This window comes from Pseudopipra pipra, chromosome Z (assembly GCF_036250125.1).
Source record: "Pseudopipra pipra isolate bDixPip1 chromosome Z, bDixPip1.hap1, whole genome shotgun sequence".
NCBI classification, from domain to species: Eukaryota; Metazoa; Chordata; class Aves; order Passeriformes; family Pipridae; genus Pseudopipra; species Pseudopipra pipra.
Genome location: NC_087581.1, coordinates 61,808,504 through 61,823,554, shown reverse-complemented (window position 1 = coordinate 61,823,554; position 15,051 = coordinate 61,808,504). Strand labels below are relative to the sequence as shown.

Genomic DNA, 15,051 nt, shown 5'->3' with positions numbered 1-15,051 from the left:
GTGTGGCTCAAGTATGAATCTGTTTAAGGCACTCACCATGCTTCTAATGGGTAATAGTTGGTCTGCTTTTTAAAAAAGAGTCTTAAAACTGGGCATAAATGGATTTTCTATAAATTCTCAGTACTGCTGTGACCGAAGAGGATATTTTGCAGTCAGAATCATTGCTTTGCAGTAATCCTTTCTGAATGTGCTGGCCCCAGGCCTACCCAGGGATGCTCAGCACAGTTGTGGCTCACAGACGGACCTCCCTGTGGAGAATGTCCATGTAGGCTTCCTAACTTTTACAAGCAGTGGTAGCTCTTGGGCTTACCATTCTTCAAGCAGGCAGATTGTTCTCCACATTGCGGATGCTTGCGGTACTGGGACAGGATGTTCACCCAAGGGACTGCATCTCCTTCCAGGCGACTTTACAATTCTTCTGCCCCATGGGAGAGGACCCAAGATCCTTATTTTTATCAGGAGTAAGCTTTTTCCTCTTTTCAGAGGAAAGAGTTTCAGGTTGTTATGACTGTTTAAAGTGCTTAGAGATCTAGAGGAAGTGTCATTGCAAATTCTGCAAATTCTACTTGGTATTGGAATATTGCAGTTCGAATGTCTGTAAACTCAATTAAAGGGTTTGAATGAACCCCTCCCTATATATCATATATAGAAGTACTTAAAACTTCAGAGTTGTTTCAGACTGCTGTCCCTGGTTGAGAGGAAATTTGTAAATCTAATAAAGAGATGGATCAAAATACATCTCATGGGAACAGAGATGACATCTAACTTGTAAAATTGCTAATCATGTTGCTGTGAGAAGGATGCTTAAGGAATACTGACAAAGAGCAGATGGGTGAGCAGGTTCAATGCTGTCTGAAATTAATGCAGAGCACATGCTGGGGATAACAGGAGATATTAAAGAGTTGGAGAACATGCTGAGACTTAGCAGAAATCTTTCCCTGATCCGTACACGTAAACACAAGCTACTCATTTTCCTTCACAGTCTTTGTACAAGTCACACATGTCAAATGTTTAGCTAAAGCCACTTCCTTGCGTATTTTTGTAATCATAGCATGCTCCTGCCTTGTTGTTTTGGGGTTTTTTTATAGTATCGTACATTTTGCAAACTGCAGAATGGTGAATTACAGTATCTGCCAAAGGTTTAGATTTCTTTCTCCTTAGCTTCCTAAAGGCATTTCATGTGCAGAATGTGGCCAACCTGACAAACCTACCATATAGAAGATCTTAAGTAAAACCACCTTCCCAGATAATGAAATGTGACAACAATAGCTGTAGTTTCTGGAGGTGGTGTCTAGGATAGAGACCCAAAAGTCTTTGAGAAGCAGGCCTTCATGTGTAGGTCCAGTAAGATATATTTCAGAGGCCTATTTTTCTGCTAGCCTAAGCCAGGGGTGGCTTGTAAAATAGTTACAGCAACAGCCAAGAGATATCCCTGTGAAATACATGGAGATGGCAGAGGACTGGGGACTATCGTGCAATCATGGCTTCTGTCAGTATGTGTCCTGTGTTATTCATCTTCTTCCCTTGCAGAGGCCATACACAAATGAACGATGCAGCAGCAGCAGGATGATTTTTGGAGACAGGAGGGAAATTTGAGCAGTACTGCGTGCTAGTACTAGAGGACATGCCAGACTCATCTTCTGCAGCAGCAGGCGTGAAAGTCTGTGGCTGCATGGTGTAGAACAGGGATCTCCATTTTCCCCGTGATAGCATGCCTTATTCTTGTAAAGCATATATTCATTGTGGCAAATGTAAAACGTGACTAATGGCAGATACAGCTACCAGAGCACTTGTTTCACGCACATGAAGGTCAGGCTGACATATTTTCTAATTTTCAGGGGTTTTGGTTGTTTTTTGGGGAGGTTTTTTTGTGGGTTTGGGGGTTTTGGTTGGGTTTTTGGTGGGGTTTTTTTTGCTGTTGCCAAGGCATAAGATTCTTAGATGAAGTAAGGCAGTGGGGTACAGACCCCACAGCTTCAGACTACAATTCTCCTCCAAGGACATAAATGTGAGTTAGCTTGATGTTTTGGTTGTGGATCTTCTACATAACTTCAAATAAATGAATAAAAATACAAGGCAGTTTATGTCAGGTCTAAGATTTACACAACCAAAAATCTCCTATCTCTTTATGTCCAGTAACAAAAACCAAGGAAACAGGGAAATAATTGAATACAAACTTCCAGTGCTCATCACTTAGAAATTCTGTAACCTATGAGTTGCATCATTTTTTGTGAACAACATCAAACAAAGTAAGAACAGGTGTCCGTGGAATACTCTGATTCTGGGATAGATCTGTTGAATATATATGCATGTAATCAGTGTCATAAAAGTAATTACCATAGCATAAAACCAGTTTGATTAAATGGAAAACTAGGCTTTCTTTCCTCTTTCCTCAGAAGTTTGGAGGCTAAGTTATAAAGACTATTTGTGATTTGCATCAAGGTGTCATTTCATTTAGGCTTTGCACTTATGGGGAAAAATGAGAATTTACAGACTACAGTCATCAGAGTAGCTGTGTATGAATAGAGCTCAGGTCGCTGCAGGAGAGAGCAGAATATTGCCTCGCTGATTCCTGCTGAATCCCGCAAAAGATAAACTCTTAGTCGGATCCTTCATTAGCATAAAGTGTGGAAAAAACGGCTCGTGTCAGGGATTACTTAGTAAATGTAGTTAGTGGCAGAAATTATGCATTGAAGAAAATACAAAATCCCTCAAATTAATCTTTGAAATACATGGAGTTTGACTCTCCTCTCTCTTAACACTGGGATAATTGAAGAATAATTCCATTTCAGTGACTTAGTGTGCTAGTGTAGTTGGAGAGGAAATTGAGTTTGCCTGCTCTCCCAGGATTTTAAAAGTCTTACATTTTTAAGGCAGAATTGTTTATCCTAAAATTTGTACTTGTACCTTCAGAGGAAGAATTGTATCCTGTATCACAGAGTAGAATCCTTTGACACATGATCTCCAACTATTTAAATCCAGACTGGAGTCTTTATGCTATCGTGGGGGTTCAATACTGGTTGGCTTAGCTTTGCCACTGGCTTTAGTATTTGCAGTTTTAAAAAAGCCAGACTGGGTAATAATTGTTTCATTAATACCTGAAATATACCTTTGTTTATGTTGTCACTTTTACCATGTTAAATTCTTCATGTGTGAAGATTAAAATGTCAGATGTTTCGTTATTGTAGGTAGGCAGGGCAGGATTCCTACTGAATTTATAAGTCTGTCTTTTAATTTTTTAGTGGACTTCCCTAACATTCCGTGTTCATTGTTCACCTTGAAGCAACATCTTGACATATAGTTATGCTGTCAATACAGTTAGTTGACTGAAATGTTTTTATGTCTGCCCATGGGTCTTTGTTTTCTGGCAAACCCATGTCATATTTCCTTTCTAGTGATTTCTTTTCTATGTGCAACTTATGCATAGGTAAGGAAGTGCGTTCCATTGGTGGTCTAAGGTGTGGTGAAGCCTGTTAATGTTCAAAACCAGAAGAGACATGTTGGATTTTCTTAGAGTTTTTCAGTTAGTTTTATACCTAGGAGAACATAACTGAGGAGGAAAATGCAGGAGGCATGCTGAACTAAGCATGTGTTATTTCATTATCATTTCTGGTCAGAAGGTTATTGCACTGTCATTACCACAGATAATAGAATCTGCATGTGAATTGTTGATTAGCTACCATTTTATGAAAGCAGATTGTTGTTGGTGACAACTTCAATATGCACTGTCTTTGTATACTTGGAGAGTTTGGGCCTTGTGCTTGTTTGAGTTAGCACACTAATCCCTGCTTCCAGATATCCTGTAATGAGGAAGTAACCCTCTGGTGTAAGTCAGCATTCACTATTCTCAAGAGGAGAATTATATTGAACAAAAAGAATTTCCTTGCCCCTCCCCTTGCTTCTGGGCAAAGAACAACATGGCTCAGATATAGAAAGTAGTTAAATCTTTTGTTGAGCAAATCATGTATGGAGATGAGCACATAAGTTTCCTTTCTGTTTAAAGCTAATACTGTTAAATTTTTTTCCCCATTTTTTAAATTCTTGCCTTTTTTGTCACTCTTGAGAGTGCCAGATTGGTGCTTATTTACACTGGGGTTCATTCACACACTGTTTTGAGGCTTCTTGTACCATGACGTTGTTGGAAAGGAGAATCAAACCTTGAAAATAAAGTTTAAATTATTTTTACAGATTAGCACTGGAGAATATGGTGCCTCCCTACAGTCAGTTTTTGACTGTGTAGAGTTAGTGGGTGCATACTGGTGGACTAGAATGCAACAAAAAATTGACATTGCTTGATTCTTGGAGGAAAGCCCAGAGAGATACCCGTGTGATCAGTCATGGACGGAGCCACACGTGCTCCTCAGATGTCCTTGCCCCTCAATCCCTCGCTTAGCTTGGAATGCATCACTGTGTGTAGACTTGGGCCATGCTGTATTGCTCTCTGGAGCAGGACAGGATGGGTCTGCAGTCTAGCTGGGTCAAGTATGGACAGTTCAGAGCAGATGGCTGAAGCTCTGGTCATCCACAACTGATTTTGGATTGTTTTAACATGAACTCTGGCCAGGCTAACCTTTGTGACTGTGATGGAAATTCACAGCGTGCTTATGCTCCGTTCTTAAACCATCTCTTTGGCATAACAGGATAGACTGTGTAATCTCACACACTTGGAAATAGCTCTGTAACCTAGTGTTTGTTTTCTTGTGAAAATTCTGAATGTAGCTAGTATGGAGTTTTGTAGTTGAATATGTCTAGGGAATATGTGGGATCAATGAGCAGTTCAGGGACTCAGACTTGAAGGAAATTCTACATAAAAAGCTGAGATAGAATATAGCTCAACGTCCTGTAACGACAGTGATAAGCATTTGAAGCATTCAAAAAGAATCAAGACGTTTGGGAAAACATGTTTTTCTCAGTAGAGACATTAATAACCATGTTAACAGTGTTATTTACCTCCTGCTGCTTCAGTGGAAAGAGCAAATTGTAAGTGTGATTTCAGAATTAATAATTTTCTTCAAAGCCAGACTGATTCAAAGCCCTAAGCAAATTACTGGGTTTATTGTTAAAAATGCTCACATCAGAAAATGGGTGATTATTTTCATACCAGAGTTCTCGAAACAGAAGCAGAAAATTGCTGCTGCTTCTTTATCTAAGCTGAGGTTGCAAGAAAGAGAGAAGTTAGGGTTGGGGGGGTTTGTTGGTTTGTGGTGTGGTTTTTTTTGGAATGAAACACAGTTCAGATGTCATTTTATATGCCACACAAGGAACAGAAGAGACTAATTTACTTCAACTGGCATATGGAGGGCAGCTTTGTCATACAGCAGGTCCCCTGTGATGCTTAATTTTCACTCTTTCCTGTATCCTTTTGGATGCACTTCATCACTTTGTGCTGCATACAGTTTTAAAAAGGATGCACAGAGACTTCCATGAAGTGCCATATGGAAGTGTTTCAGAGATTTCAGAGTAATACCTCTGATACTTTGCCATTTTGGAGGTGATCATCTGAAGCATGAAAGAATATTTCAGAGAGATGTAATGTCCAAGGTGGGAGTTTCTACACAGAAGAGATGAAAGAAGCAGTAACAGACCAAGAGGAATGTCTTGCGTGGGAAGAGCAGGTGAATTATAGGAAAGGGATTTTTTTTCCAAATGCTTTTCTGAAAGTCCCAAAACAAAATGAAAAATTCCCAGATAAATTTGATTGGATTTTTCTTCCCTACTTCCTTCCTTATATACTTTGTTTTGTATTTATATCCTTTACTGCATAGGCATTTTCATTGTCTTCTTAAAACTGTGTTTAAAATACAAATGTGTGAATTCAATTTACAGCACACAAAATTGCCTCTTAACAATAAGCCACTCAGTTGCTTTTTTCAAAATAAATCTGCAAAGTTTTCTGAAAAGTGAACAAAAGTATTTTCTTTGGAAAAGAATCGTGCTTCTTCTGGAAAGAGTGTCAGCTCTTAATATGGGCAGATTTTTTTGAGGTATATTCCATAAAATTTGGCTTATAAAAATAAATTCTCTCATGACAGAGTCAGAGTATCTTAGCACCTAACTTGCAAAACAGACAGAGCTGGTCTAATAACTACCAAGAAGAGACTGATGCTGACAGAATCTCCAAAATGCAGAAAATATAGCTGAATAGGAGAGAGTAGGTCCAGAAACAGGGCACACCTAATTATGTAAGGAGGAAGGCACTTGAGGGTGTTTGTGGTTGTAACATTCTTTATACCATTCAGAGCTACATTAAATGATACAAACTGATTGTAGTGAGGGGAGAATATGACAGCCTGACTTGCAGTCTGCAAGAGAAAGTGTGGCCATTTTGTTGACAGTGAAATTAATGGAGAGCTTTTTTGGCTGGGTTTCAGTGTTAATATTATGTAACTTTCTCAGAATATTTTCTGAACTTTTCATTAGGAATTAGGTTTTTCAGCACAAGTGTCCTTGAGTTCTGTTTCAAGTGATAATCTGATCAATCAAAACTTTGCTTTAGCAGTACCTGTTGATTAGTCACTCCCCTATTTCACACATCATCCTTGTGAAATAGATTAAAATAATTGTGGTTATTTCCTGAAGAGTAGAATTCAAGGCAGAGAGCAAAAAGATCCTGTTTCTCCAAATCTCTGCCTTTGAAGACATCTCCTGAATTTTTTTAAGGCTTGTGTGTGTAGGTGCACAAAATTAAAAATATGAAATGCAACATAAATGAGTGCAAAAGCTTCAGGGAGCAGTTGCTTTGATTAATTGTTTCGTTGTTTGTGCCTCATGCATTTTAGCACATATAGTATATAGATCATATATAATCATAATGTGTAAATCAAAGGCAGGGAAGTTTTGCTGGCTTATGTTAGCTCGTTACTACCAATCTGTATGCATTACACTTCTGTGTAGTCTTGAATGGCAAGGATTTAGTCTGAACTAATTTCTTACACTTCTAAATCAAGAATGTCTTCATGAGGTCTGCACAGGTTTTGTCAGTGAAAATCTGGTGTGTCTTCTGAGACTTGAGTTTCTTTTCAAGGTGATTAGTCATGGACTTAATATCAGTCCCCAGACAGTCACTGTAGAGAAGTCCACCAAGACTGGTAGGCATTAGATCACATCTTTTAAGAACTCTGCACTACTTTAAGTGGAGAATGCTTCTGTCCTGAGTGACACTGGATATAAGGAAAGGAAGGAAAAAAGTAATGTAAAACTGTAAAGCAACACACCTGAAAAAATATGAACACACCTGAAAAAATATGCTAGGTGAAAGGTTAATATCCTGAACTCCTTTATACCATGTTTTCTTTTGCTCAAAGCTTGTCCACCAGGAACATACAAGCCTGAAGGTTCACCAGGTGGAATTGGCACTTGCATCTCATGTCCCGATGAGAATCATACTTCTCCACCAGGAAGTACCTCCATTGAGGATTGTACATGCCAGGAGGGATATCGTGCTGTAGGACAAACCTGTGAAGGTAAGTGTTGCCATTCAGGAACAGAATAGCCCTGGAATGCACAGTGCAATGCTGGGACAATTTTATTATGTGGTTTTGCACTGTGAAGGACATGTCAAATTGCAAATTCCCTTTGTCATTCCAAAACAGCAACAATACCAAGCCACAGTTTGAGTTAGAAATTTTAAAAGATTGTTTTCCTTCAGTAGCCTGTTCCATTCCGGCTGGTATCATAACTCTGTTCTGGTTGTTTAATTGTTTAGTTGTTCACTGCCCTGAACTGAAGCCCCCGGAAAATGGTTACTTTGTCCAGAATGTCTGCAACAATTACTTCAATGCTGCGTGTGGGATCCGATGCAAAGCAGGATTTGATCTCGTGGGAAGCACCATCCGACTTTGTCAGCCAAATGGCCAGTGGTCTGGATCAGAAGCTACTTGTAGAGGTATGGATGTCATGTGTTTGAAAAGTATTTTTCTGTTGGTTTAGTTTGTTCTTAACAGTGGTTTTCTTTACTCACTAGTAGTTGGGTGCGCAGATCTGATCCTGTTACCACTTGGGTGAAAGAAAGTTCCATATGTAAAATCCCACTCCAATCACTCCATTTCCCCTCCTTCCTAAAATGGAAGAAGGACATCTACAATAGAAAATGCGGAGCAGGATTTACTAGGCAGACAATCTTTTGCAAGTGAATCTACATTCTCCTTCCTTACACCCCTCTTCACCTCTCTCCACTTAATTTCTATGAATTTTGTATCTACATTATGTAAACCCAGTGAACCTAGCAAGTGTTTAAATATGTAACCATATTTAGAACTTGCCACATGGCTGTTTTAGAACATCCACCAGACTCTTGGCATAGAATAGCATTGGGAGACATTAGGCATAGAAGAATTCCATTTTGCTTTCTTACAGTTTCTCTTCTTACAAAAAATAGGAGATCTGCAGCCTTGAGCATAGTTTTCCGAAGAATTTTGAGTGGAGTTTCACTAGGGAACAATTGACAGTATCTTAGAAGTTTTATACTGAAGTATACCTTCAGTATAAAACAATGTCAGCTGTGAAAGAAATAAACAGAAGGTGTGAAAGGGAGAAGACATGGGAAAGAGCATCCTGAGAAACATTATTTCTGAATTTTTCTGATAGGAACAGAGTTTTGTTTTGCTGTCACTTGTGTCTGCCTGAGGTTGGGTTCTTGATGATTTAGAACAGAAGCTACAATCCCATATATGTATATCTGTCTGGTATGTTTTCCAAGGAGACCCTGAAAAAAAACCAGATAGCAACCCTTATGTCCTCAACAGCTACAGGATGTAGTTCAGCATTTTTGACTTGACTTGAATACACTTGACATTAGCATGCTGCACAGGAAGCTAGTAAATACAAAGTCATCAGCACATTCTGTAACTCTTGCCCTGGCCTTGTGTTTGGGGAAAAAGGCAGGGTAGATCCTTGGAGGCATTAGCACTTCATGCCAGTACAGCAAACACAGCAGCCCTTAAAGAAACAGCAAGTCATGGTTCTAAAAGGGGGGATCAGATCTAGAGAACAGTTTCTCAGGACATTCTTCCTGTAGTAGTTCACTTCTACTTCAATTTTAGAACTCTTCTTCAGATAATCCTAGAAAACTTAGTTTTCCCTTTTAGCTTCCAGTGGCAGAAGGCAAGTAGGAGAAGCTTTCAATAGAAAATAAATTGTTGTCCAGTACCATGAGGGTGTCTTGAGAAGGACTTAGAGATGTGGACTTTCTAGCAGTCCAAACATAAACTGAAGATGCATACTACTTCAGGTAGACTGGGATACTAGGAAAGAGCACCCACCTGTCAAAGTTTCTGTCAGACAATATGTGTGTAACAAAAAATCTGGGGAAAGCTGCAGTCAGCCACAAAGAAAGGATCCTTCATCTTATTTTCTACAGAGAAGTGGAAGATTCTAATACTTGAAAATCTTGCTGGAGCATTTAACGAAATTCACCTATTTGGTGTTGGTGTGTGATCTTCCTTTAATAGGGAATTTGGAAGATGGGGGAAGAGAAAAGTCTGCATTGAGATCCTGTCTTGATATTGAGTTAATATCCTTTGAAGCACTGAAAGGATATATTTTTGCTTTTTATATGTCGTTGTCCATCATACTGAAGACTTCCAATTGAAAAAAAAATTAAGAAATCCCACTGTTACATGTACTGGATCTGCTAGTCTTGATTCACTCAGACTGTGAAAGGGACCAAGATCAAAGGCACAGTTTATAGCTGTCTTGTTAATCCCAGGAGTATTTTATCACATAAATTAGGAAGGGAGAGTGAAGGAAAATCCCTTTACAGTGCTTTGGATTTTGACATTAAATACTCCTCAGTTCTTCTGCTAGCTAAAATCTGCTGTGCTACTGGAAACTGATTAATTCAGTCCTGTCATGCAATTATGGGTGACCCATGAAAAAAACTACAAAGCGTATATTTAATCCAGAAAAATGTTTTAGGAGAAAACCCAAAGCAAACAAAATATACTGTTATTGTTTTTGTTGTTTCCACTGCCTTTATGAGAATATTCCTTGGTCGTGGAAAATGTCTTGTTGATAAGAGGATGGGTTGGTGTTTAGTGCCTGGAAGCATTACCAAGGTGGGCTCAGTTACAGGTTTCTGCCAGAGCTGTGCTGAGGCACTGAGTAAGCATGAACATTGAAACGACTGAGGAGGCAAGAGCACTACAGCTGTGTGGTCCTTCCAGAAGAAATGGCTAGACTTCCCAGGTAGTGGAAGGCAATGCCTTCTCTGTAGGCACATTAACATTGACAAGAGCCTCCTCAGAGCTCTTAATTCATTCAGGCTTCCTCAGTAGTAGAGTTTGGTAGCATTTGCTTCTTTTTGCTGCAGATTGGGTATTAAAGACTTCTGTAGAAACTTTAAAAGAGAAAGCATATTTTCTTGTGTATAAAGCATGTAAAAATGTTTTTCTTGCACCCCCTACCAAAGTTAAGATACAGCATATTATGAAGCTTCTCTGAAGCTCAGAGTGCCTCTCACAAGATGGGCATTTTAAGACTTTTTAACTCTTAAACACACTCCCTAGAGGATGCCCAGGTATGTGCAAGCACAAAAGTAGTAGTACTTTAAGAGAGTTAACATGAGTAAGCATGAGACCATGGTAATGTAAAGATATATTGGGTGCATCTGAATGGCTTTTTTCCCTTCTTTCTTATCCTGTGTCCTATAGGTTTTGCTATGGACTTTTTTTACACTCAGGTGCCACCACAGCTGTTTTCAGAAGAAACATTATTTAGTGTGTATTGTTTGTAGCTTTCAAAGGCTACTAAAACTACGATGTAATTACTGACATTTATACAGGTGGCTCTCATTTGAAGGAGCACTCAGGCTACATGCCCATTTATTATTTTGAGGGTGTATAGTCGTGTCCACTTGTAGGCATTGTTCTGTTTCATCAGTGTGCAGAGTAAATAATTACTGGGAAGAGGAGAGGTTGCCAAGGTGGCTTACCTTTGGGTGCATAGAGATAATGTTTTGCCTCCTGCCTGATAGCAGCAAGAATGGGTTAATTGGTAAAATCAGCTTCCCAAATCACAGCAGGGAAGTTATCCAGCTCTCTGAAACCACCCATCACTTGAGCTTGCCCTCCTGCCAGCAAGGTCAGTAGAAGCTGTGGAAAACAATCAAGTGAGAACAGAGTTCCTCTTGTGAGGAAGAGATGAGAGGCTGAGGGAGCTGGACCTGTTTAGCCTGGAGAAGACTGAGAGGGCATCTAATTAAAGTATATAAGTGTCTGAAGAGGATGGAGTCAGGTTCTTCTCGGTGGTGCCAAGCAGTAGGACAAGAGGCAATGGGAAGAAACTGATGCTCAGAAAGTTCCACCTGAGTATGAGGAAGAATATGTTTACTGTGAGTATGACTTGAGCACTGTAACAGGCTGCCCAGAGAGATTGTGCAGTCTCCCTCACTGGAGATCTTCAAAAGCTGTCTGGAAAAAATCCTGTACAACGTGTTCTAGGATGACCCTGGTAGAGCAGGGAGGTCAGACTAGATGTGCTCTAGTGGTCCTTCCCAGCCTCAGCTATTCTGGGATTCTGTGAGTTTGGGGAACTGCAGTCTTCTTGGCTATATTTTGAGCAGTCACACAGTTTGCCCTTGTGTGTTTTTCTCCCTTCAATAATTTCTGAACATACTGAGCAGTATCTGCCAACTTCAGCTGAAAGCAGAGTTTTCAACTAGAGTTTTCTACTCATTTTGGAAAATCAGTAGCTGATTATTGATGTATCATCATCACATAGTCATGCCCAAACAGTAGGTGTGTACAGCTTGGTTGTCTGAGGGACCCAAGGGCCAGGCAGGGTGTGTAGCTCAGAGTCTTGTCCAGCAGGGAGCAAGGGGACAAATGCTGGAATATAAGATCCTAGATGAAAAGAAGGAGGCAGTGCAAAGGAAAGAGGTTTAGGTTATGACACTGAAACAAAGAACGTAAGTCTAGGTCATACCTGTACTACTTTTTTCTTACTACAATCATTCAGCTGTTTTGTCATCAATCTTAACTACAGTGTAGCTTTGTGCTAAATTGCAGCATCAGAATTCAGTAGTAAACGCATAAGACAACCTGAGGATCACATTCTATACCCTACTTCCTTTTCTGCACATACATATTGCACAGGACTGCTTTCTTCTTGGCATCACACTACTTTCAGTGTTTGCAAGACATTACAGGAGAAAAGCTTCTGTGCTGAGCAGCAGACAGGACTGTCCCTGTGTTCAACACCTGGAAGGGTCTCTTCCGTCTCAGCAACAGCCTGATTTGTTCCTTTTCATCTCTTACGGACCTGGTGTATATAAATGGTTTGTATTCCTTCTTCCTCTTTCTGTGTCCTCCAACATGATGAGTGTCTTCTCCTCTGATTTGCAGAGACTTACATGTGTCTGTGTCTATCAAAACACTCCTGGAGTGCCCGAGAATGTTCCTGGACACTGGGACACTGTCATCCGACCTGTTAATAGGCTCTTAGTTTCTTCCCTGGTGTGCAGTCAGCCCATACCAGCCTGCCAGATGGAAATCCCCCAAAGAACTTTCAGACATTGTTGGAGACTAGAAACTTCCAAAGACACAGACTTTTCCACAGGATTCCATTTGGCTGCAGCTGTCCCATTTTGAAGGCTCATAGACATTACTAGCACAGGTCACACACAGTGTTCCAGGTGCACACTTGGTTTGTTAGACTGGACTTATGTCAGAACTCTGATGAGCTTGGAGATGTGTGCCAAATCTCATATATTCTACGTAAGACTGTTCCAGGAAGAGGAAGGCATCACACCTTTGAAAAAAATCCACTCTGTTCTAGCTCTATTCCCTAAATTTTTACAAACTACTGTAACTAGTGTACAAGCCAATACTTTCCCACCCCTAAAAACCTGGGCAAACTAGTGTAACTCCAGTAATTCTCAGTGCTGCAAAGTGAACTGGTGGGTTTTTCCTCTTTGCAGTTCGAACATGTCCCAGACTTCGGTCTCCTGAAAACGGACACATCAATTGTTCAACAGCTGATATCTCTTACAAGACAGTATGTTTTGTGACCTGCAATGAGGGCTATGAAATTGAAGGAAACAGCAAACTCACCTGCCAGGGAACCTCACAGTGGGATTCAAAGGAGCCAAAGTGTGTGGGTAGGTATCTGATCTGACTCTGTCTGTTCATGTCAGAGTGCAGCCTTTTCTCATGTGCTGTCATGGGTGAGAAATTCTCCATTTTTTGATAACTGGTGAAGCTGAGATAGGAAGGAGAATTTGTTTATGGATGTTTTATATGGATTTTTGAAGTTGGGGAAGGACAAAGGAATTTGTAAATGGAGAAAGTGGACAGATTATCATTTAAATCCAGCAGGGACTGGTGATAACTGAAAGGTGGTTGTTGTTGTTATATTTGGTTAGTGTAAAGACACTATCACACATTGTGTTGCAGGAAACACATGAATTGTAGGTTTATACTGTGGATTAAATGTGAACAAACGGGGGTTTGAGTTACCACCTTAAAGCTGAAGTTGATCTCCAAGCAAGAACTGATTTATGTTAGCCAGGCACTGTGAATGCTGAGTAAAGGTGAGGCGGTTGTCACTTCTGCTGAACTCCCAGCAGGAAGTAAGAGTTTAGACAAGTTAGGAACTAAGCACCTATAAGTCAGGATTCAGAGGTCACACCAGTTGTGCAGGGGTAGGTAAGCACATGTTGCTGTTCCAGGAATAAAGGACTGTAGGCAGAAGTACACATTTAGACTAGGGACAGGTATTAAATTAACTTAGAAAAGTAAGATGATGAAATACAGTTGAAACACCTTCAAGGGTAGACAAAAAAAAAAAAGGCACAGGCTCGAAGTCCAGTAATTCAGAAGGTGATCTGGTGCTGACTAGTCAGGGTGTAGTAGGTGTAGTATATGTCATCTGGGTCCAGTAAATGTGATGCTGGGAGGGTGACTTCGCTTGAATTGTGCCTATTTTTTACTTTTTTTTCAGTTTTAAAAATGTGGACTTTGCACGAGGCAAGAATAAATTTCTAACTGTAGGCACATTCTTTAAAATGATGAAAATAATCCACAAGAATTAATTTATCAAGACAGTTTTTTAAGAGATCCTAATCTTTCTTCTGTTAAAGTCAGTGGAAAAACTTCAATTAACTTCAAAAGGAAGGGACCCTGAAATCCTGTTGGAATATTATAATTGGAAGATTAACTGTATTCATCAGTTGAATTCATCCTTCCTAGCTTAGCATTTTGATTAATAAAATCCATCTCTACTTTGTATCAGAAGATTTGTTCACACCACACAATATTGCCTCCATTCCTGGATTACACATGGAAATATCTTTTTTTTGCTGAGTCTAAAAGTCTAGTATAAAAGTTACTTTTGATTGTCACAGAGGGAAGAGTGTTAGCGGGAAAACATCTCCTCTGCTTCTTCTTGTGACTGGTGTTTAGGACAAGCTTGCTGAGATTCTGGTTCAATAGCAATGTATGGAGTTTTATTCAGGGAAGGATGCAAATCAGAAGGCTAATATTGTGTCCTCCTCAAAAATTACTCTTTATACTCATTTTCTGAATGATCACCGTTATCATGGAGGTTTGTCTGTTTATTTTTAGTCTGAACAGCTCCTATTATTTATCATCTGCTACATAAAAGGTACCAGAAATCTTGCTGTATTTAGGCCTTTGTAATTGATAATTTATTAATTTCAGATCCTTCTCTTAGAAAAATGAAATGGAATTGCCTTCAGTCTGTTATCTTGAACCAAATTTCTTGGACTTCAGGGTACTCTAGCTCGTTTTCTGAATGCCTTTCAGTTTGACTTCTCCTCTCTGCAAAGTTTGCCATATTTGCAAGTTATTCACTGAGACTGTACCACAGCCATCTGTAGCCATAATTGACACTGTACCATAACATTGCCTGGATTGTTTACAGTCACTTCTGTGAAGTCTGTTCTCATGCATCTTTTTCCAAGAGACTAGAAGCTAGTTCAGCAAGTATGGATATTACATATGTTTTAAATTTTTGTCTTTGTCATTAAAATTACTGTTAGCAATGAGCTACTGTTGAGTAGGCTACATATATTATAGATGGCTGACAAACAAA

The 15,051-nt window shown here is 39.7% G+C and overlaps 1 protein-coding gene across 1 annotated transcript in view; it reads left to right on the top strand.

Moving 5' to 3' along the window:
- SVEP1 (sushi, von Willebrand factor type A, EGF and pentraxin domain containing 1) overlaps positions 1-15,051 on the top strand; it is a 122,413-nt gene that overhangs the window by 35,047 nt on the left and 72,315 nt on the right. Inside the window, exons 4-6 of the mRNA XM_064642767.1 lie at positions 7,305-7,463; positions 7,706-7,885; positions 12,917-13,096. Of these exons, the coding sequence (XP_064498837.1) occupies positions 7,305-7,463; positions 7,706-7,885; positions 12,917-13,096 (519 nt within the window). The remainder of the gene's footprint in view (positions 1-7,304; positions 7,464-7,705; positions 7,886-12,916; positions 13,097-15,051) is intronic.